This window comes from Phodopus roborovskii, unplaced genomic scaffold (genome assembly GCF_943737965.1).
Source record: "Phodopus roborovskii unplaced genomic scaffold, PHOROB, whole genome shotgun sequence".
Classification (NCBI taxonomy): Eukaryota; Metazoa; Chordata; class Mammalia; order Rodentia; family Cricetidae; genus Phodopus; species Phodopus roborovskii.
Window position 1 is genome coordinate 23,848,132 of NW_026126410.1, and position 24,509 is coordinate 23,872,640.

The 24,509-nt window shown below is 42.4% G+C and overlaps 2 protein-coding genes across 3 annotated transcripts in view; one reads left to right on the plus strand and one right to left on the minus strand.

The window, feature by feature from the left end:
* Window positions 1–11,400: 11,400 nt before the first annotated feature.
* Golph3 (golgi phosphoprotein 3) overlaps window positions 11,401–24,509 on the plus strand; it is a 30,458-nt gene continuing 17,349 nt past the window's right edge. For both annotated transcript variants that reach the window (XM_051182570.1, XM_051182571.1), the window contains exon 1: window positions 11,401–11,625. In XM_051182570.1, the coding sequence (XP_051038527.1) occupies window positions 11,401–11,625 (225 nt within the window). The remainder of the gene's footprint in view (window positions 11,626–24,509) is intronic.
* LOC127220659 (histone H3.3A) lies at window positions 15,651–16,409 on the minus strand. Its single transcript, XM_051182572.1, is given in 3 exon segments — window positions 15,651–16,040; window positions 16,042–16,295; window positions 16,298–16,409. Coding segments are annotated over 3 exon segments (408 nt in total). The 5' UTR covers window positions 16,362–16,409; the 3' UTR covers window positions 15,651–15,950.

Here is a 24,509-nt window from a genome sequence, read left to right on the forward strand (position 1 = left end):
CAAGTTGAAAACAGGCAAATCCATTTGTCTCTCTGCCTTCACAGGTTTTGAACCTGCAAATTTAGCTAATGTCCAACTAAAAACATTAGAAAGCTATCAAGTCCTTGTCATTATTCCCTGGCAAATACATTATGGCAGCTACACATTATACACAGTATGAAATGTTTACATTTTATGATACACTAGAAACAACCAGAGGGCTAGTTGGATGACTCAGCAAGTAAAAGCGGTGGCCAGCCAGACATGACAACCTGAATTAGATCTCTGGAACCCATGGTGGAAGGAGAGACACACTCTCCAAGGTTGTCCCTGACATGCACACATGTAATATAGCATGCACACACATAGGTGTATTTACCCACAGAGAGAGAGAAAGAGAGAGAGAGAGGCCTGCAGGTAGTGGTCCCAGGATTGTGCCCTGAGGAGTACTGCTTTGTGGCAGGTGAAGTATCAGGAGAGCCAGAGAGCCGGAAGGGAAACAGCAGAAAACTAGTGAGAAATCCCACGTCAGCTAAGGACAGTGGCCATGGGGGAAGTTGGCAGATGTCGTTTGTTACTGCCATAGGACATTTATAGAAGTGAAGCTAAATAAAGTATGGTGACAGTTGGAGATGTTTGGATTGCTGCAAAGTAAGCAGAAGTAGCTGTAAATGAACACGTGGATTAATTTGTACAGGAAGAGAAAGCAGGAACCAACACCTCATACAATGGCAGATCCACAGAGGCAGAAAGTAGAGTGGGGGGGTGCCAGGTGGGTGGGGGAATGAGAAATGTCTGCTAGTGGACATGCACTTTGGGAGAAGGTAGAATGATGAGAATATTCTAAATTGTTTGGCATGATGTTTTACAATTTTGTGAATATACCGAAAGCCATTTGTGCCATTTGGATGAACTATGAGGTATATGGATTATGTCTCAATAGAACTGACATTTCAAAAGGCAAACATAAGATTGAATACAAATACAAACACACACCTGTACAGACTTTTTAAAATCTGCTCCATAGAACAAATAACATAAGGCCTTAGTGACAATCTATATCCCTGTGTCTACCCCACACCATGTGATCCCTGTTTATTTCTTCTGTGTCTTTCTATGCCTCACCCAGCATGACTCCAGGGATGGACATGACTGGGGAGTTGAGGGAATGAAGAACAAACAAACACAGAAAAGCTGCAATCAGGTGGCCTGGTCTCTCTGATGGAGAAACCTCAGCACTCTACCATGGTGACTTTTGTTTGTGATCTAACAAATAAAGCTTGCCTGAAGAGCAGAGTGCTGAGCTAAGACGCTGATTATCCATAGAGGCCAGGCAGTGGTGGCACACACCTTTGATCCAGCACTTGGGAGGTAGAGGCAGACAGAGCTCTGTGAGTTCAAGGCTACCCTGGGATGTGCTAGATTGATCCAGTTTCAAAGACAAAGAGAGCTCACACCTTTGATCCCAGCACTAGGGAGGTAGAGACAGGAGTGATATGGTTGTGCAGAGAGGAATATAATACTTAGAGCATTCAGTTTGAGCATTCATGGGGATAGGATCGCCCCTTTGGTCTGAGGATTTGGTAGAGGTAAGAACTAGTGGCTGACTGCTCTGCTTCTCTGATCTTTCAGCATTTACACTTATATCTGACTCCAGGTTTTTATTATTAAGACCAATTCTACAAGCTCAGAGTGTTTATTATATATAGTTAAACAGAGTTGAGAATATTGCGTACAGCTGAGCAAGGCAAGTGGAATCTAGGAAATGTTTACACACAGCTCAATGAGGAGGCAGGTGTCGTTAAGCTCATAGAGGTAGGCTCTGTTGGCAGTCTTTTTTTGGGGAGAGTCATCTTCAGGCCTTAAAATCACTGGGTGGGAAGTGAGCGTGTAGGAAGGAAAGCTACCATGGACATTTTCTCCACATACTATCAACATTGGCAGTCGGACCAGGAAGGAAGGCTTTGCCATTTCCCATAGGTCTAAAGCATTAGGGTCATTGACATTCCTGTTGCCCATCTCAACGACACACATTCACTCAGAACTTTATCTGCTCAGGGCTTCCTACATTTCTAGAAAATTTTAAAGGCATATATGGCTGAACATAGTGACACATCCTTTAATCCTAGCATTTGCGTTCAAGGCCAGTCTGGTCTATACAATCAGTTCCAGGCCAGACTAGGGCTATTTGTTCAGACCCTGTCAAAAACAGAAAAATAAGAGCATGTATAAATAAAGGTAATATGAGTGTGTGTTCATCCATGTCATGTCTGTGCCCGCCCCCCATATTACATAAAACAGCACACACCGCAAACAGTTCTGTTCTTTGTCATTCTTTGTCTTTTTGTCTATACCACATATGCTGGGACTGTTCCATATTAGGGAGCTTCCTCATTCACCTTCACAGTTCAGAGGTTTCCATCAAGCAGGCATTTCTGCAGTTTACTTAACCCTCCATTGTACCGATGAGCGTCTTGAGTTCTTTCCAGTCTTTTCTTTTTAATTAAAAGTTTATTATACAGAATTTGCAAATTAAGAAAACATCATCTAGCAAGATTAGCCAGATCCAAAGTATGCATCTCAACAAAGTTCTATACACTTAGGATAGCTATTCTCAAGCTATGAGGCCTCACACTGAGTTTTACATATCCACTTATCAGTTATGTTTGGATGTATTTATCCAACATGGCAAAACATTCAAAGTTAAAACTAGAAAAACAATTAGGTTTATATCCTCTTTTATGATTCATGTGTCTTTTACCTTAACCATGCTTTTGAAACTTAGGTCTCTCTTGCTAATCATGTTGGTAATCCAAAACTGAATATTGCTGATTTGCATGTACCTTTATAACTTGGAGTCTGTTTGCTGTTTCCCTTTATGCTACATCCTGAATCCTAATAAAGCATCTTCCAGGTGATGTCTTAGTCACGGTTCTACAGAGGGACAGAACCTATAAAGTGAATGTATATTACAAGAGTGTTTATTAGATCGGCTCACATGACACAATTAGGGTCTTCCAAAGATGTCGATCTCGTGCCTGCTAGGTGGAGAATTCAATAGTTGCTCATTCCTTGAGGCTAGATGCCAGTCTGGCACCACCAGCTCAGAGGATTCATGGAGAACCATTGTTCTGCAGTTGGTGTTGGAAGTCCAAAGATGCTGTATTTTGGGATCAGTGAAGAAGCAGCAGCATCAGAGTGAGAGTTGAGAAAAGCAGGCAAAACAAAACAAAACAAAACAAAAAACCCAAACAAACAAAAAAAAAAACTAAGGTGTTTAGACCTCCAGAAGGCATTGTCTACATTGAGGGGACATCTTCCGCTTTCAGATAACCTCTACAGGGGTGCCCTGTGACTTGTCTTTCAGCTGATTCCAGGTCCAGTTAAGTTGACAAGATTAATCATCATAAATAGTTAAAAAAAAAAAAGAAAAGAAAAGAAAAAAAAAGTCAGGCGGTGGTGGTGCACACCTTTAATTCTAGCACTCTGGAGACAGAGGCAGGTGGATCTCTGTGAGTTCGAGTTCAGTGTGATCTACAGAGCAAGTTCCAGGACAGGCTCCAGAGATACACAGAGAAACCCTGTCTTGAAAAACAAAACAAACAAAACCAGACAAACAAACAAACAAACAAAAAAACTCTCACCTTGTGTAGGCTATAATTACAAGGTCCTACTAAAGTATATTTTGTAGTATATCATTTGCATTTCTAATTCTGTAAATATGTTTCTTTAATTGGTTAATGAATAAAGCCCTTTTGGCCAATAGGAAAGTAAGATAAGTGGGACTAGGGGAGGTGGAGGATTCTGGGAAATGTAGCGGAGTCTAGATGTGATCTTGGAAAGAGATGACTCGAGTCTGGCATTCTTGGTAAGATAAGACCATGTAGAAATACATATACTAGTGATTATGGGTTAATATTTAAGACAGAGCTAGCCAATAAGAAACACTAGTAACTGGCCAATAGTTTCATAATTAATACAGTGTCTCTGTTATTTTGGGACTGACAAAGCACTGGAACCAGGATGGCAGGAAACTGCTCGTAACATATTTCTGCTCCTTTTTTTGTATTGATTATATTTATTAAAGATAGTTTCAGCTTTAATTCTTCAATCTAAGTTCTCCTTGGTAGCATAAAGAATTTTTGAGGATGTTTAGCAAAGGGAACCTGATAGTTTAAATGTACAATAAATGCCTCCTCATACAACAGGGTGAGATGCTGAGCTGTTTGGTTGTTGCTTTTTTTTTTCTCTGTGAGTTGGTATTTTCTCCCCCCCTTTTATTAAAAATAATATATATATATATATATATATATATATATATATCAGTTTCCTCTTCCTCTACTCCTCCCAGGGCCCTCCACCTACCTCTCATCCAATCCAGATCCCTTTCTGTCTCTCTTTAGAAAAAACCAGGCTTCTAAGAGATAACAACAAAACATAACAAAATAAACTATAATAAGATAAAATGAAAATCATCACATCAAAGTTGGATAAGACAACCCAATAGAAGAAAAAGAGCCCAAGAGAAGGCAGAAGATTCAGAGACCCACTCATTCACATGCTCAAGAGTACCATAAAACCCTAAACTGAAAGTTCTAATATATAGAGGAGGACCTGGTGCAGACCTGTGTCATCCCTGCTTACTGCTTCAGTGTCCGAGTTCCTACGAGCTTTTCATGTATTAATTCAGAGGCCTTGTTCTCCTGCTGACCTCCACCTCCACCCCTCTGACTCATAAATAAATAAATAAATAAATAAATATTTATTTATTTTGTTAAATAAATATTTATTTTGTGGCTCTTACACTCTTTGTCCTCATCTACTTTGAGGTCTCCTGAGCTCTGATGGATGTTGATTTGATGGAGCGGTCTCATTTAGAGCTGTGTTCCAAGATCTCTTTCTCACTTTCTGCATAATGTCTGTCTGTGGGTCTCTGTATTTGTTCCCATCTGCCGTGGGAGGAAGCTTCTCTGATGATTATTTCCAGCCTTTTACTTCATCAAACAATGACATGGCATCAATCACATTTATATGCCATTTTATACAAAGGCAGATAAGTTCAGGGTATGAAGTCAGAGGAGAGGGACAGTCACAGCAGTGTTTTATATTTCTACCTGAAATGTATAACAGTTCTCATTTCCTGCTATTTTGCCTACGTGTTACCAAATTTTAATGTAACTGGAGGAAGAGTATTATCGATATGATTTTAAAGTACTTCCTTTATGAGTAGTAAAGATGAGTATTTTTATAGTTAGAAGCCAGGTGAGTTCACTTGCCTGTAGATTGCAGTGCTGGTCAACTAAGCTAAAGTCATCTAAGAGGAGGGAATGGTCTCCAAAACCCCTAAAAATAAAAATAGAAAAGAAATGCCCCCATAAGATTGGACTGTAGGGAATCCTGCAGGGCATTTTCTTAGTTGATGGTGAAGGCCCAGCCCATTGTGGGTTCCTAGGCTTTTGTGGCAAGCACCTTTAGCTACTGAATCATCACACTAACCCAAGACTTTGCAGCTCTAAGGTTATAAAACAATCCAGTCATACTGCTCTGTCATCCATTTGTGACTTAGTTACTGAGTACTTTGAATTATTTATTAAAATTAACAGTTGAAATAGGCACACTGGTGAGCACCTGAAACCCAACACTACTATTCTGCATTGATGACTTGTCTCATTGTTGCAACAAAGTATCTGACAAAAGCAACTTAAGGGAGGAAAGACGGGAAGGTTTATTTCCACCTGCAGTTCTAGCAAATACAGACCATTTTGACAAGGAAGGCATGGCAACAGTATTGGAGCAGCCGGTACTGTTGCTTCTGCAGTCAGGAAGCAGAGAGAGATGCATGCTGATGGTCAGTTCATTTTCTTCTTTTTACTCCAACCAAGAAAGGGTAATTAGAGGTAATTAAAGTGCTTGTTAATGAGTTCACATGTAAAAGTCCTTTGCATGTGCTCTACAGTGTGGTAGAATATTATTTTAAGGTGTGTGACTTTTGTTTATGTTGCATTTGTTTAACTCTGTGAAGCTGTGTTACTGTGCCTGTCCAAAACACCTGGTGGTCTTAATAAAGAGCTGAATGGCCAATAGCGAGTCAGGAGCAAGGACAGGTGGGGCTGACAGTCATAGAGAAACAGAAATAAGGAAGGAGGGAAGAGCAACAAGAGAACAAGAGAGGAGGACATCAGGGGCCAGTCACCCAACCACCCAGCCACCCAGCCACCCAGCCACCCAGCCACCCAGCCACCCAGCCACCCAGCCACCCAGCCACCCAGCCACCCAGCCACCCAGCCACCCAGCCACCCAGCCACCCAGCCACCCAGCCAGACACAGAGCAAGAAGGAAAGTAAAATATACAGAAGAAAGATAAGCCCAGAGGGAAAAGGTAGATAGGTTAATTTAAAGATAAGAAAAGCTGGCTAGAAACAAGCCAAGCTAAGGTGGAGCATTGGTAAATAAGAATCAGCCTCCATGTGTGATTTATTTGGGGTTGCTGGACAGAGGGCCCCTTGAAAAGCCAAAAGAGTAAAACATTGCCCTATACTCCAGGTGCCACATTCTCAATGCGAAGTAAATCCTTAAATGGAGCAAGAAGTGTGATTCCTTGAAGGTTTGCTGTCTTACCCAGACACTTCAGTTTTAAACCATGTTTTTGGGTACTCTTACAGGCTAAGTACCAAACATGGTGTATATTATTCTGTTGTTGTTTTTCAAGACAGGGTTTCTCTGTGCAACAGCCCTAGCTGTCTTGGAACTAGCTCTGTAGATCAGGCTGGCCTCGAGCTCAGAGATTCACCTGCCTCTGCCCCCCGAGTGCTGGGATTAAAGGAGAGCACCAGCACTGCCTGGCTGGTATGTGCTATACTTTAAACAATAATTTTAGCTGGGTGGTGGTGGCACATGCCTTTAATCCCAGCACTCGGGAAGCAGAGGCAGGCAGATCTCTGAGTTCGAGGCCAGCCATCTACAGTGAGTTCTAGGACAGCTAGGGCAGTTACTCAGAGAAACCCTGTCTGAAAAACAGCCAAACAAAAATTGTAGTAACTCTGCTCCCCAGAGGAAGCCCTTGTCCAAAGGCCAGGCATTTGGACAAGGGCTTCCATTCCCTCGAGGAAACTTCCTGCTTGCTGAGGGAGCCATTCTTGTGGAACTTGTGGCCCTTCCACTGATGTGGGAAGGAACTGGCAGAGTCAGTGAACCCAGTGAACCCTGGAGAACAATGGGCATTTAGATCCTTGCTGAACTTGTTGCTTTTGTGTCAGGAAAAATGCTCCAATAAAGTTAATGGCCTCTTTCATTCCTGAATCTTTGAGCCTGCTTTCAATCTTGCCTGTGGCTAAACTACTGCACACTTACAGAGTATTAAAGGTGTAACCTTTTTCCCTGAGGCAGCCAACCCGATTCACCCTCAGATAGTGTCAGTCTCCTCCTCAGTTTCAAGACTTTAAAAAAAAAATCATCCCTAAAAGAAACCCATACTCATGAGGCATTTGCTGCCTATTTTGTCAATGCTAGGCAAACATTTATTTACTACTTATTTGTACAAATGTTCTTACTCAGGATATTTCACATAAATAGAGTCCCACAATATGTAATTGTGACAGCATGTTTTCAAGGGTTATCCATGACATAGTCTGTTTCAGTACCTTATTCTTTTTTACAGCTAACAATATTCTGTGGTATAGATACACTATACATTATGGACCCATCCATCAGTTGATGAACTTAGTTGTCTTCACTGTCTTTTTAACAAACAGTTCTGCTGTGAACATGTATGCTTGCTTTTGTGTAAGTTTTTGTGCATTTGGGTATTTACCTACAAGTGGAAGATTTGGATCATGTGGGAATCCTGTTTAATGCTATGAGAAACTGACAAGCCATTCCTAAATGCCTCCATCTTTTAATCCCTGCAAATACTATATAAAGGTTTATGTTTCCTTACATCTTGGTAATGTTTGTCATTATAATTTTTTATTAAAGCCACCATAGGTGGTTGTCAAGTAATATCTCTGTAATGTGTTTCATTTTCTTTTTCTTCCATGTTGGCCTCAAACTCAGGTATCTGCACATGTAGGTACTCTACCATGGACTTGAGTGTTGACTCAGTGGGTAAGAGCACTAGCTACTCTTCCAGAGGTCCTGAGTTCAAGTCCCAGCACTCACATGGCAGCTCACAACTGCCTATAACTGGTCTCCTGACATCTGATGCCCTCTTCTGTCGTGCTGGTATATGTAGATGAAAGACAAAGACATATACATAAAACTCATAAATAACTCCTTAACAAGAAAAAGTTCTCAAAAAGAAAAAAAGAAGAAAAAGTTCTCTAACAATGAACTACACCCCCAGGCCAATTTCATTATGTTTTGACTTACTTAGTACCCATGACTCATCAGCTTTCATGAAAACTGTGACTATGTGTCTCCTGGCCCACTACCAAACCCCCCCAGCTTGGCACAATGACTGCCTACAGAAAACAAGTATAAATACTTGTTTGATGACCAAATAAATGGAAAATAAAAGTCCTTGCTTGCAATTTGCTGGATGTGCTATGTAGTTCAGATTTCTTAATTTCCTAGGAGCTCCCTTTTCTCCAGCGAGACCGGCGTCTCACTCTGGATTCCCTAGAAAGCAATGCTGAAGCAAATGCTTTCCTGGCACAGTTTTGTTAGTATAGTAACTAACTATAGGAAGGAGGGGCTGGGGATCAGTATAGTTCAGCTTCTGAGAAGTTATGTAACCTATTTTCCAACAATTCATTTGAGAAGCCAGGTGCCGTGGTGCTGTGTGTCTGTAATCCTAGCTCTGGGGAGACCAAGGGAAGAGGAATGTGAGTTTGAGGCTAGCCTGGGCTACACAGAGAGTTTCCAAGCCAGCCTGGGAACAAAATAAAACTCATTTGGGGAAGGAAGGGTAACAAACAGGCATCAACTCTCCATGATTCTAGAGCCTCAGATAGTCACAGGTGTGGCTCCCCAGGCTGCAATTCGATAGATGGTGCTCATAAAGAATTGGCAGACTTACCTTGGGGTGGGGGTGTGTGATTACCACACATACCTGACCCATATTTAGCAATCAGTCAATCAAAAAGTCACTGTCCCTATTAGCAATAAATATTTGTTTCTTAAATCTTCTCTTTTCCCCTTCCTTTTTTCCCCTTCCTCTTTCTTTTCTTTCTTTTCTCTTACTGAGGTGATTCTGGGGCCCACAGGAAAATCAGTGGAGAAATACCACAAACACGAAGGAGAAAAAAAGCAGCAAAATGGATATGAAGTTTGAATTAGGAGATTAAGTACTGGCATATGAATAAACAGAACAAGAACATGAGAGATGTGGTTGTTGGGGGAGGGAAGCAATTGAGACTTGAAAAGGCATGTAGGTTATACCACATTTTATTCATTGGAAGTTTCCTGAAATTTGGGCCACACTCAAGGTGAAGGTGCTTAGGCATCACATTAAAAAAAAAAAAATTGTGGCCTGGTGGTGGTGGTGCACCCCTTTGCACTTGGGAGGCAGAGGCAAGAGAAACTGTGTTTCGAAAATTAAAAAACAAACTACAAAAACAAAGAATTAAAAACGGTATGTGATCATTCCTACATGTGTGCTATATATATTTCCCTTGCCCATGTCACTTGTGGAGGTCAGAGGGTGACCTCAGGTGTTCTCCTTTACAGTTTCATAAGCTTCCAGGGTCTGTCTTTCTAGGCTCTCCAAGGCTGGTGTTACAAGACTGCATTGTTGTGTGTGCCCATTAGTGCTGGGATTTGAAGTTTGGTACTCATGCTAGCCCTGCAAGCAGTTTACACACTGAAACATCAACTTGGGCCTCACATTGTTTCTGAGACAAGGTTCCTGACTGGGGCTTGCCCACTTGGCTAGGCTCCAGGAAGATTCTGTCTCTGCTGCCCCAGAGTTTCTAAGTTGTATGCAAGCCCTTTACCTCCCCAGCGAGGCTTCACATTTTTTCATTTTAAAACCGATACAGGGAGAGGAGCAACTAGCCAAACAGGCACAGTCTGTACACACAGCTTTGTACCTTTTGGATTTATCCTCATGAGTTAAATAATCAGTTATTTTACAAAGAAACATTTAAATTCATTTGGCAAAGGCAGAGAGGCGAAGGAACAAAGAGATAAAGATGATGTGAATGGGAGAAACTGGCTGAGGACAAACTGTTTTTTTGCAGGAAAAGGGAAGGTAGCTTGGGGCTGTGGGTGGAAAGGCCAACTGGGACTTACTGTCCTTTTAGGAGTTGAGACAATGTAGTTATATGGAGGGGAAGAATCTGTCTAATAAACTTCACTTACTCACTACCTGTGGTGTTTATTTTGAATAACACTGGATGGCTCTCCGATCCCATTTCTGGATAATGTTTTCTCACAAGTTCCACCTTTCTGCTCCCTCAAACCCCTCTCGGGTTTGGCAGCTTTCCTTTTAACTTGGTTTGCACAAACTGCCAAGCACGCCAAGAGGACTTAACCTAGTAATTACATCGAAATAGATTTAGGGATACAAAGACGTGGCATGAAACTCAAGAGGTTTAGTGTCGCCATAAAAGGATCTTAAGGTCAGCTGTCCTATCTGTACAGTGCTTCCTGCGCCTTGGCTACTTTACAGCCCCCGTTTGAGCCAGGAAAAAAAAAAAAAAGTTGTACAAAACACAATTCGTAGCACTCCACGCTAGAACACGGTACGTGAACGCTTTTAAACGCCTGAGTGTAGATGGCTTCTTTTGAAGCCAGGAAGCCCCACAGGCAGAGTCAAGTCTTTCCTGTAGGTCGTGGGGACCCGGGCCACATTGGCTCAGGAGCTGCCCCCGAGGACTGACAGGGATGCTAAGGGCTCGGCGGGGTCCGCCCTCCCGTGGCCTCGGCTTCCGGGATCTAGGTGAGGCCTTGCTGGTCGCTGGCGCCAGACCGGATCGCGATGGAGAAGGGAAAGGAGGATGAAAGTGGGGTCCGTCACCGACCCCGACTTCAGATCCCCAGCCCGAGAGACACTGGGACGGCCAGGAGCCCCGCGATCCGATCGCCGGTGTGGGAGGTAGCCGGCCACGCCCCCCGCTCGCACCGCTTCCGGTACCCCGACCCCGCCCCGCGCCGGCGCTGCCACATCCTCCGCTGACGTCAGCGCGCGCCGCCATATTGGGAAGCGCCGCCGCCGCTGCCGCCGCCGCTGCCGCCTCCGCTCGGGATCCTGGGCTGTGTGGGGCCCGGCCGCGGGCGGAAGGCAGCCTTGTGTACGCCGCCGACTCCCGGGCCGCCGGCTTCGTCCAGCCCCGGCTCCTCATGACTGCCTTCGGCCCCGCAGCCCACGGACATCGCCCCCGTGCCGAGAATTAACACGGAAGCGCCTGGGGCAGGGGCCGTGAGCGAGAGCCGGCCGGTCCCGCGTCCCTGTCGGTCCGGCGCGGCGCTTCGGCCGGAGCCATGACCTCGCTGACCCAGCGGAGCTCGGGCCTGGTGCAGCGGCGCACCGAGGCCTCACGGAACGCTGCCGACAAGGAGAGGGCGGCGGGCGGCGGCGGCGGCAGCGGCGAGGATGAGGCGCAGAGCCGCCGCGACGAGCAGGACGACGACGACAAGGGCGACTCCAAGGAAACGCGGCTGACCCTGATGGAGGAGGTGCTCCTGCTGGGCCTCAAGGACCGAGAGGTGCGTGCGAGCGAGCGGGCGGGCGGGCGGGTGGCGGCGGGGGCGCGGACTCCAGGTGGGTCCCGGTGGGCCCCGGCCGAGGCCGTACCTGCGCTGGCTCGGGAGCCCAGCGTCCTGGAGCGCCCAACTTGTCCCGGGAAGTGTGGGGAGTCAGCCCTCTCCAGAGGGGCCCTGTGCGTCCCAGATCCTGCCGGTACCGACCCCGAGTGCTGGGATTTTTCCTCCTTCTATTCACAAGCCCTCTTCCTGTCGAAATCTTGGCAGTCTTTGCATTTCTTCATCGCTTTCTTGCTCCAACAATTGCAATTCCAGCCTGAGACAGCTCGGCAGACCCAAAGACTCGGAGCTACCACCGCTCCCAGCTATTGAGGTTATTTGTTTTGCAGGTTTTAAGACTTAAGAGACATTCACGGATCTACTTTATGTAAAACTTCAGTTAGGACATGCTGTTGAGAATTAGCAAATTTACTTTGCTGGGTATTTTTTAAAAAGTCAATGCAAAATTGTTTTAAAAACCTAGGAAGTAACTTTTTTTGAGTGAACTTGGTTTGAGTGAGAGATGAGTTAGTATTGCGGTTAGTTCATCCGTTGTCGCCCTCAGTTTTGCCATTTCAAAGGAGGCTTTGTCGTGAAGTGATGAGAATACTAAGTTTGCGATTTGGTGAAAGGCCGAAAAGGTTTAGGTAGGCTTAAGTTTTGTATTCTGACTTTTAAAAAGGCCATTCGCCCCCCAAATATCCAGGGATTTTATACAGAGAAGAAGAAATGCTAATGGCGGTCTCTTTGAAACATCTGGACTCTGTATTTAACGTTTCATTTTATTACATACCCATCCATAAAAAAAGTGGTTATTTTTAAAGACAGACTAAGTTTGGATATTTCATAAATCATGTGTGATGAGGTGGCCCGGAAGCTTGTTTCGTTTCAGTGTGGAAACTCTAGACAACATGTCTTGAGAGTCAGAAAGGTATGGGTCTTGTTTTTAAGTAAGTTTTCAGAATTCGGGAAGGAGAGCAAAAAACCCAATTATTTTCTATTAAAAAAATGTTCTAGTTCCCCAAACTTAACAGTGGTAGAAAGGTGAGTTTTTTCACGGACTGTTTGTGTTCCTTGGATGTTAGGTACTGTCCAGGGAGGTGATTTCTTAATGGAAATGGTCACGTGCCTTAATAGCGTTCAGCTTGAAGACAATTTGATGGCCCTTTGGCTGTAAAGGGGCGCAGTACCTGTTTAATTACAGTTACAACGAGGAAAACAGGTGGTATGGTGTGCTTTGTTTTTGTCCTGGGTTTTAAAAGCTAAATTTTAAATTAAAATTTAAAATTAAAATGTAATTTTGGAAGTATTCACTTAGAAAATACTAGATTGAGAAGGCAGACTTCTTGGTGCTGTCCCTCTGGAACAAAACCCATTATGAGATATTTTTAGGAAATGTAAGAAAAGCAAAACAAAGACTACATTCCTGGGAGAGCTTTTTGTTCAAGCTAAAACTTAACGAAAACTTGTTTTTCTGTATTGTCACTGAGAATGGTGAGAAAGTGTCTTTTATTTTAGAGGCATTACTCTAAATGTGTAAGCTAAGACTGTCAGTACTTATTTTATGTGATTGGGTCATATAAGGATAATAGGAAGGATTTGTTGAAATTTAATGGTACTACAACATTTACATAGGTTTTTTTTTTTAAATTGAAGTGCTTTGATGCCAGGTAGTTGAAACCATCTGTTGTGGGTATTTTTCGTAAATAGTCTATTGCCTGAGTTGTGACCAGACCCTAGCTAATCTTTAGCATTCTCAAAAATCCATCCATCCATCCATCATCCATCCATCCATCCATGCTTGTTTAAAAAAAAATGTAGGCAAGTCCAAGAAGTAATAGTGTGGTGGAGTCTAGGATTTTGCATTACCTTCTTGGTTTTAGAGATTCCTTGTATTATTATTTCTTCTCTCATCTCATCCATCATACTAATGACCAGTCTTATAAACTAAACAGTCACTCTCTTTTTTGGGAGGTTCACTCTTGTCCTTTTTTTTTTTTTTTTTTTTTTTATTAAATAAATACAGGGTCTTTCTTGTAGCCTAGGCTGGCTTCCAACTCCTCATTTCTTGCCTATGTTTCCCTAGTGCTAGGATCATAGGAATGCTTTATACTCATTTCAAGGGCCAAGAGTTTTCTTACTTTGTCCCTAGGCACTTAAGCTGTATTAGAGTTGTTTGTTAAATTGATTAACTAACATTCTAGGTGCTGAGAGTATAGCTTAGTGGGTAGAGTGCATTGAATGAAGTTTTGAATTTGATTTCCAGCTCTGCACAAATGGCTTGGTGGCTCATGTCTATAATCCTAGCACTTGGATGGTAACACTATCAGAAATTTGGGGTTGTCTTCACCTACATAATAAGTTGGAGGTTAGACTGGGCTACATGAGAAGCAGTTGGCTTCAGATTGCTTACACAGAATCTGTTTAAAGACTTGTTTGGTTTCAAACTCAGGACAAATGGATAACCTGGGTGCCTATTAAAGTGCATGATGGCCTCCTGACTCTCAGCATCGACAGTACTTGTTACAGAGTCCTGGCTCCTCCCAGCACTTGTCACCCAGTCCCCTACCTTCATCCTCTCCAGCCCCTGAGCTTCACCGCCTTCCCCTAGCTGCTCTTCCCATGTAACCCTGCCACTTTGGCCACTTGCTGTCTTTTCTTTGTCACCTGGCTCACTCCTAGCCTTTTGGCTCCTTGTTCTCCCTTCCTCAGGGGACCCTCACATGGCCCTGTTCAGTGTGGATCCTTTGCATGCCTCTGGCTGTTTTCTCCCTCATATTTACAACAAACCTTTTCCCTTTTCCTCAGCCTGTATCTTGGAGCAGCAGTCCTGTCTTCATTTTTTTTTTTTTTTTTTTTTTTTTCTTTCCTTGAAACACCCATTACCTGGGGGCCCTTAAAGGGGTTCTGGTACTGATATTTAGATGCCATTGCTAGGATGTCACATAGGTTCACCCATAAAGTCAAATTAAGTAATTAGTTAGCAAGACTTTGGATGGTGTGGGCCGGGGCAGGGCAAGTGGTAGGTATTTGTGTTTAATTATTTGTGCTTTTGCCATAGATGCCTCCACTAGAGAAATTTTAGGATACTTCAGTAAGAATTTCCTTAAATAATCAAAAAGTTGTATTAAGATAATTTTTCTTTGGTTTTAAATGATTAAGCTCAAGGGTCTCGTATAACACCGATCCTTTAAATAACTTTTGAATTTCTTTATTGGTGGATTTGAGGTTGGATTTGATTATTTCCTTTACTTACCTATTTAAAGATTTATTTATTTTATGCTATGACTGTTTTGCTCGTTCGTGTGTGTGTGTGTGTGTGTGTGTGTGTGTGTGTGTGTGTGTGTGTGTGTATCTAGTATGTGTTCTTGGTGTCTGAGTAGTCCCGAAGAGGGCATTGGATCCTCAGGAATTAGAGTTACAGATGATTGTAGGCTGTCACGTAGGTACTTAAAATTGAACCTGGTGTTCTGGAAGAGTAGCCGCCAGTGCTCTTAACCACTAAGCTACCTCTCCAGCTCCAGTTTGACTGTTTTATCTGCAGTATGGGGACTGGGGAGATAGCAGGATTGGTAAAGTGCTTCCACACAAAGGCCTTGGGTTCACTCTCCAGCATCATGTGTAAAGCTGAGAGTGGTGTCACGTTGAGGCAGAGATAAGTGGCTAGCTGAAGCACTCTAGCCTACTCCGCAATTTCCAGACCAGTGTGAGACCTGGGCAACACTGAAGTTGACCTCTGGCATTTACATGATCATATATGCATATACCTGCACATAGTTTTTTTATAGTTTAATGTATTTTAATAGCAAACTTACAGGAACAGCACAGAAGACAGACAACATTAAAAACATGTACTTGCGTGTAGGACAACTCAGTTAGAAAAGTATAGTGAATGGATGGAATCTACTGTATGATAAAAATGCTACAAACACCATTTAGTTGCCGTCAAGAAGAAATTTACTTATTTTAAAAAAATCCAAATGCTGGCATTGTCCAGAAAATTTTAACAGGTTTATTTATAATTGTTATAAAGTTGAACTGTTGAAAGTGTTCACTGAAACATTTTGCTTGCATTAATGTTTTACATCTTGCATTTATATTAAAAATTCACACACAAATGAAAATGGAAAAACTGCCAATACCTGATTTCCCCTATTTTTCCATTCGCAATCATATACTTAGGTACCTTTTGACCCCCATGGAAAAAATATCTAACATTCAGAAGTACTGATAACAGGAAGAAGAGGGAAAAAATTTTTGAATGAAATGTTTCCCCTCATAGTGGACTCTTAAGCACGTTCTCCGAGTATGCGGCGTGCTAGCTGGATATCTTTTGGCATAATTGTTACACGTTTGGCATGGATAGCACACAGGTTGGTAATTTTCAAAAAGGCCAACCAGATGGGCCTCACTTGCCTCCTGCAAAGCACCGATAGCTGCACTCTGGAAGCGCAGATCTGTTTTGAAGTCCTGAGCAATTTCTTGCACCAGACGCTGGAAGGGGAGCTTGCGAATCAGAAGTTCAGTGGATTTCTGATAGCGTCAGATTTCACGGAGTGCCACAGTACCAGGCCTGTAACGATGAGGTTTCTTCACCCCTCCAGTAGAGGGCGCACTCTTGCGAGCGGCTTTTTAGCCAGTTGCTTCCTGGGTGCTTTACCACTGGTGGATTTACGGGCAGTCTGCTTTGTACGAGCCATGATATAAGCACCTCCGTACTTACCCCCCTTCTTCGGCTGGAGCTTGGCAAGCGAGAGGCGGTGGCGGGGCGACGGCTGCGAACACTTTTTTTTTTTTTTTAAAGTTGTTGAATAGAAGTGAGGCTTTCTTTACGAACTAGCAAAAGTCTTAGAATTCTCATAAAAAGTGGGAAAACAGTCACTTTAAATGCTTGGGATTGTACTTTTGTGCTGCTTATTGTTAACACTTTCCTGCTTTTGTTTTGCTGGGGGAGGGATGGGATTCTCCATAGCCCTAGAATTGCCTCTCTCTCCCTTCCTCCCTCTCTCCCTCATTGAGGCAGGGTCTCTCTTTCTACATAGTCCTGTCTGTCCTGGAACTCTGTTGATCAGGCTGGCCTTGAACTCAACAGAGATCGTTCTGCCTTTACCTCCAGAGTGCTGGGATTAAATTTGTGTGCCACCATACCCTGCTAGGATTGCTTCTTTTTGATTTCTGAACTCTCTCTGGATCCTCCTACCTCTACCTCCCAAATGTTAGGGTTACTGACAGCTTTAGGATGTCTTCTTGACATGTCTTCTCTAGGTCTTTTGCCTTATAGTTAGACTTGTCCAGTCAGTTGTTTTCCCTGGAGCCTTCGGAGGAAAGAGTAGGAGTGGAGAGGGGGTGGGTATTCTGTAGACCTTTACAGAACAGTGTTCTTGTGTTTATCACATTCTTGAACATGGTTCTTTGACTTTTCTTCCTGGTTTACTGGTGCAGTCTTCCTAGTGTGGTTTTGTTTTTTTCAATGCCCTAATTTTTCTAAGTTTTAATAACCTTTATTAACATCAGTTTTAAAGATAACACGTCTGATGCTTGCAGCTCTACTGCAGTAACTCTTGAAATGTGAGTAGTGATTAGGTGGGTTTATTTAGAGAAAAGATTATCATCTGGTAGGCCTCAAATACACTGTATAGCCTGGGCAGTTCTTGAATCTGAGTTTTTTTTTTTTTTTTTTTTTTTTTTCTTTTTCTTTTTTCTGAGGCCTTTTCTTGAATTGCTTGCTACTCCTTTGCCTCCCCAGTATTGAGATGACAGGATGTGCTACCAGACTTAGCTTGGAAGTTTAAAAGATGGAAGTGACTTTATGTGGTTTTTCACACTGTGTCCAAAGATGAGTTCCTTTTGAAATGAATCTTTGGAATACAGTACTTACCAATATGTTTAACTGCTTTTCAGAAATAGAAATTACCTCTTTATATATGCAATTAATGTATAACAGCTCTTTCAAATCTGTAAGCTAGTTTTAATTCAGCATGTTTTCAGAATTTTAAGATGTGCTGAAAGTTTGTAGTAATTAAAATCTAAAAAGAATTTTGAATCTTATAATTCCCTTTTAAATACTAATTCCCTTATATTTTTAAAAAGATTTATTTATTTCTTGTATGTACAGTGTTCTGCCTTCATGTATTCCTGTAGGCCAGAAGAGGGCACCAGATTTCATTACCAAATGGTTGTGAGCCACCATGTGGTTGTTGGGAATTGAACTCAGGATCTCAGAAGAGCAGCCAGTGCTCTTAGCCCTTCCCTTAATATTTTTGAAGGGTTTGAATTTTCATCTCTTTAAGCCAAGTATGAAATTTATAGCCTATATGAAAAATAAGGTGGAAAGATTGCAGCCTGTTAGTATACTGCACTACTGGGACGTAACCTGTGTATACACTACAGTATTACAATGTAGCATGTAGTAATACATAGACTTAAAAAGAAGGAATGCTTGTTTCATAAGCATTAGAGCTACAATACAGCTAATAGGGGCTGGAAGATGGCTTAGAGTAAGGTGCTGGCTGTGCTAGTGGAGGATCTCAGTTTGGATGACCAGAGTGCTCATAGAGCCATACCCTCTGTGATTCTGATGCTCCTGAATCAAGTGGCCTGGTGTGTGCAGCAATGAACAAAGAAAGGCCTTGTCTTAAAGGGGAGAAAGGGTCCAGTGAAGATGGCTCCACTGATAAAGGTGTTTGCCTGAGTTTGATCACAGGAACTCACATGATAGGACAGAATCAACTCCAGCAAGTTGTGCTCTGCCCTACAGTTAAGTAGTGTGAGTCCCCTGAAAATAATAAATGAATGAGTAAATATAGTGAAATCTACGTGGTAGAAAGCAAGGATTGACATTTGAGATTGCTTCTGGAACTACACGAAACTGGCACAACCACATTCACACGTGTATGCATGTGCACACACCCACACACTCATGCATACATGAAAGGGATAGAAAACAGAGTAGCACCGCCTTTCCTCCTAGTGTTTTGATAGTGCTGGGCCTGGTACCTGCTAAACAAGCAGCACTCTGCAGGCAAACTACGTATCCATCCCTAAAGTTAATTTATTTTTAAACTTAATAAGTTGTATGTGATTTACTTGCTTTATTGGAGAAATTGTTCAGTGTCAACAGATGTAGAGTTTCTACAGTTGACCATCTCTCCTTGACGTTTATCCATGACTCAGTAAATATTCTAAGTAAACCATATGGATAATGAAGGTAAAATTATTCCCAAGAGTATGAACACTGATCTTGGAGGTAGTGCTTCTTCCCTTCATGTTTTAAAGCTTAGACATCCAACATGTAAATATATAGTTCATCTGAGACAGTGAAATAAGTCCTACATGAGTTTTCACTGAGTTCACTTCAGAAATGTTTTTGGGTTTTGGTGTAAGTGGTAAGGTTGGTACCCAGGGCCTTGGCATCCTACCTGCATGATCTGAGCTACATCCCTAGCCTGGAAAGGGGCAGTGGGGGGCATGCCTGATGACTTGGGAGGCTACTGCAGGGGGACTGCTGATCTCAGTAGTTGGGAGGTCAGTCTGTACAGTAACACAGTGAACTTCCTTATCAAAGAACAACAAATTTTTTGTTTTTCGTTTTTCGAGACAGGGTTTCTCTGTATTGTTTTTTGGAGTCTGTCCTGGAACTTAACTTGCTCTGTAGATCAGGCTGGCCTTGAACTCAGAGATTCGCCTGCCTCTGCCTCCCAAATGCTGGGACTAAAGGTGTGCACCACCAACCCCTGGGTAAAGAACAACAAATTTTATTGAGAGGAATTTTACTTACAATAGAATTTGAGATTAGTAGGTTAAGGAACACTAGCATATAAATTGTAGAAAATTATGTGTTAAAATTTTAAGGGAAAAGTTATTTTTGGTGACCATTTGAAGGTTATCTGTATCTGTCCAACCCTTGGCTTTTTGAGAAAAACTAGCGGTTGAAGGTTATCTGTATCTGTCCAACCCCTGGCTTTTTGAGAAAAACTAGCGGTTGAAGCGTTTAATTGTCAGCTTCTGGTGGTTACTGTCACTTGGGATCCATTTCTTGGTTGGGATTGAATTTAGGACCTTGTGCCTGCTATATTTTTAAGTGTTTTACCTCTAGATGAGAGCCCTTGCCCTAGTTCCATTTTCTTTTTTATGGGTAAGAGTGTTTTGGCTGCATGTATGTATGGGTAGTATGTGAATGCCTGGTGCCCTAGGAGATCAGGAGAGCATCAGGACTTTTGTGAATGGTTCTGAGCCAGCATGTTGATGCTAGGAAGTGAACCTGGGTCTTCTGGAAAAAAAAAAGTGTCCTTAACTACTGAGCCACCCCCAAATCCCTAGTTCCAGGTTCTTAAATACAGGGTTAAATAGCTTTATACCATAAAAACAAACAAAAAAACCAAAACCCCCTCCCAGCACTTGGGAGGCAGAAGCAGGCGGATCTGTGAATTTGAGGCCAGCCTGGTCTACAGAACAAGTTTCAGGAGAGCCAAGGCTTTTAAACACATAGAAACCCTGTCTTGAAAAACAAAACAACCAGAAATTACATGAATTTAAGTTTGATCATTGAATAGGGCTTGCCAGTTTCTGACATTAAAACAGGTTTAATTGGTATTTGTATTCCCAGTTAATCCAAATGTGGAACCCATATGTCAGTCTAGTCCCTTTGCTAGGTGCTGATGCTTCAAAGTTTTTTTTTTTTTTCCTAAACTTTTAAGGGACATTCAATATGTTTAGGATACAGATTTCCAGATAATTTCAGTGGGTCTGGATACTGACTTTGGAGGAAATAAAGGGTGTTGACTAGGGACTAGGGAGGAAGTCACATTTGAGGAGTCACAAGACTACTTACTGTCCTGTCCTGCCCTACTTATATTTCTCTTGCTGTGATAAACACCATCACCAAAGGCAACTTGGGAAGAAAGTTTATTTCAATCTATAGTTGTAGTCTTTACGTCACTACAGGGAGTCAGGACAAAAAATGTATGCAGGAACCTTGAGTCAGGAATTGAAGTAGACCCCATGGAGGATTCTGTCTTGTTCCTCCAGACTTATTCTGTTTGCTTTCTTATATACTCCAAGACCACCTGCCCAAGGATGGTCCCACCTACACTGGGCCTGACCCTTTCACATAAATCATCAAAAAAAACCTTACAGGCATGCTTATAGGCTGATCTTGGGGGGGGGGCTTTTTCTCAGTTTAGGCTCTCTGCTCTGGTGATTCTATATTTGTATCGTTTACAAAAAAACACTAACCAACACAAAATACCCATGCTTTGCCTTTTTTGACTGCCAGTTGGGAAAGCTAAACTAAATGCTTTGAATTCTTAGATCTCTTTGTTTCCTGGGTAAAATAGGCCTCTTTTTGTGTTCTGGCCCATAACCTGTTGTAGGAATTAAGGGCTGCTATATTACTTAGGCTAAAAAATGCTGTTGAGTGACCGTTAATTAATTCCTTCTCTCCTTCCTCCCACCCTTCCAATGCTGAGGATCACACTCTGACCTTGAGCATGCTAGGCAAGTGCTCTACCACTGAGCCCAGCTTCCTTATTGTCGCTATTTCTTGATCATCCTGGATTTGATAAGTATCTGAATGAGTCAAATGCTCACTTTATCTGTGCCTTTTCACAGAAACTCCCATTATCCCCCCCCACCCTTTTTTTTGTAAGCTCAGACCATCTGGAAACCTGAAGTTTATGTGTTTCCCCCCCCCCCAAATGTAAGCTCAGAGTCTCATTGTTTTCATTATTTCTCTTCTCCAGAATACTATTCCCTCTCCTGAGATACCAGGAGCCCCCAAACTTCCCAAATCAGTGACTTTTGTGACAGCTGTGTTGTACTAAGTGCCAGGTGTAGTTATTTCCTTATGCCTTCTGATTCTAGCAGAAAGCTTGTGAGATGTCTGGCCTCTTCTTCTCTTGTTTTAATCAGCACTTCCCACATCTTGATTTTTCTCATTTCCTCTTTGGGGTGCTTTGATGTTTTAGGGGAAGAAAATAAGCCTTACTACCTTCAAGGCCAGAATCTTCACAGGAGGTGGTTAGGTCAGAACTCTACAACCTTTAAAAGTTATTTAAAAGAATATCTTTTATATTTATTTGTGTGTGGGTGTGCAGCACTGGCCACTGTATGAAGGCTAGAGGACAGCTTGTGGAGTTGACTCTCTTCCATTATGTGGTTTCTGGGGATCAAAGTAGGCTACCAGGTAGGTGGCAAGGGCTGTTATCCACTGTTTATTTTTGAGATAGGGTCTCATGTAGCCCAGACTGGCTTCCAGTTCTGTGTAGTTGAGGAGGTTCTTGAACTTGTGATCCTCTGCCTCCTCTTCTGGAGTATTGGAATTGCAGGCACTGTCTACCATTCTTGGTTTATGCCATGCTGGGGATGGCAAATCTCCCAATTGAGCTAAATCTCTTACCTCTGGTACATAGCCCTTTAAAACTCATTGTGTGTGTGTGTGTGTGTGTGTGTGTGTGTGTGTGTGTGTGTGTAGTGTATGTGTGTGTATATACATGTGTACATATATATATATATGCATACATATAGTGTAAGACCATTAATGAAAAAAAGGCTGTGCGTTTGAAAGAACAAGGAGAAGTATATAGAATGATTTGTAGGGAGGAAAAGGAAAGGGGAAATAATGTATTATAATCTCAAATAATTTTAAAAATTAATGTAACTTGTGTGTGGTGGGGAGGGGCATATGCCTGTAATCCGGTGGTCACCAAGCTCCCAGGATCTACCTGTGCTAACGGGCGCACCTGGCTATCAGGTCCTAGATGTGTAAACTCACATCCTCGTACTTTCATAGCAAGCAGTGCTATGCACTAAGATATCTTGCCGGTCTCTAATTTTTTTTTTTTCCTATTTCCGTACTTCTCAATTTTTTGACAATGCTGAGGGTTGAACCCAGGGTATTAACATACCAGGTGAATCCCTATCATGGAGCTGCATTCTTAGCTCCTCTTCTATGTCTTACTTGAGGCAGTGTAGCCCAGGCTGGTCCCAAACTCCTTGGTTTAAGTGATCCTCTGCTCTCAAGTGTTTAGGCTCCAGGTGCTCTGTGCTCCTGTATGTGATGATACTTGAGCACAGTGAAATATGGCTGTGATGTAGCAGTTAGGAAACAAACATTTTAGACATGATGCACAGGAAGAATCTATATGAGAAAGTTTATTCTTCTGAAAATAAGCAGTCTTACTCGATTATAAAAGCAAATAAAAATTGTGTCAAGATAAATTATGATGGAGATTATGTATGGAATACAGAATGTGAAAATTATTGGCATGGGATGGTAAGAAGCTGAGATTGATATTAGAAGCAGTTGTGCGCTTTAGAGACAGCAATACTACTATAAACAGGGTTTTTAAAAAAGATGTGACTATAGAAAGGAGTGGAAAATGTGGAGTCACCACGACCCTTGGGGGTCTTGAAATTACTGCATTTACAGGTCAGATTACAACCTGTGAAAGTGGGTTCTCTTTACCTTGTGGGTCCAAGGTTATCAGGTTTGCAAGCACCTATCTCACTGGCCTGAAATTATTAGAACTTGTGAAGTTTGTTGCCAGTCTTGGGTGAAGATTAAAAGGTATATTTAAAATACACGCGCGCTCATGTCTGAGCAGAGTGTCTCATTGATAAAGACTCTTGCCTGATGTGTGTGACACTCCATATTTCCTTAGTATTGGAAGGATTTTTAAAAAATTCCCTCAAATTTTTACTCGTGGTAATTGCTTTATGCTAGCTACTGTGCTAAAGGATACATATACAAAGATGTGTGTACATGTGTAGAGTTAATAATTGTGATAGTTGTGGTGAAGAAAAAATTTAGAGGATGCTGTATGAGAATGAATTTGGGGGGTTGGGCTCAGTAGAGACTTTTTCTAAGAAATGCTGTTTGGTGAGATTCAAAGGATTGGAAGAGCCAGGATTAGTGATGATAGCCTATATTCAGAGGCTTGTGTTGGCCTTGAGAAACTGAAAGTTGGTATGTCAGTTCCAAATTTTTAGTGTTTCTAGTACTTTGCCTTTATTGTGTTATTGATAGCATCTTAATTGTTACCTTAAAAGTTTGAATAACATCTTTTTCTTGTTCCATTTTCTCTGATGTATACAGAAAACTCTAAAGTGAAGCTAGTCATTACTGTCAGCTGTTATTACTGCTAATACTTTCCTCACCTACTTACAAAGTGGGTCATTTTGTGTGTATGGGTAGGGGAATATACCTGTGTGCATGCTTATATAAAAATGAATTTATTTCCCAGTTTTGTAATAATCTTTGCACTAGGATTGTTTATTTATCCCCCACCCCCAAATTAATACAGCATTTATTTGTCTCCTCCTTGGCAATCTTTGAGCCAGCCACTTTTCCCAGACTTCCTGGGAAGGTACAGAAAAAGGGAGGTACAGGGCAGGTGAGGCTTGGGAGAAAGAACTATAGGAGGTGGAAGTGGAGACAACTGCTTCTCAAGGAGAGGAGGATGGCAAAGGCTAACATTAGACAAAGGAGCCCATGTCCTCTGAGTAGAAGCTGCTGTTTGAGGCTCCCTTAAATATTTCCAAACCAGCTCTAGAGCCAGCCACCCTAACTGTGGCAGCCCTGTCCCAGTGAACTTGGCTGCTGTGTTGATGTTTCTTGAAATGGCAAACTTGCTGGTTTGGAAGCTGTGGCATGAGGGCTGAGTGAGGTCAGAGGACATGGGACTGTCTGGCTGCTGAGGTTCTCATTTGTGTCTCATGTAAGTTCAGGAGCCTGCAGAGGTGACCTCAGGGCCGGCATTATATTTTTTAAGGGTGAAGGACCAAGGCAGGAGAGCTGTTGCCAGGGTAGAGAAGCCAAGGCTACTTTTTTTTGAGACAGTCTGACTTTG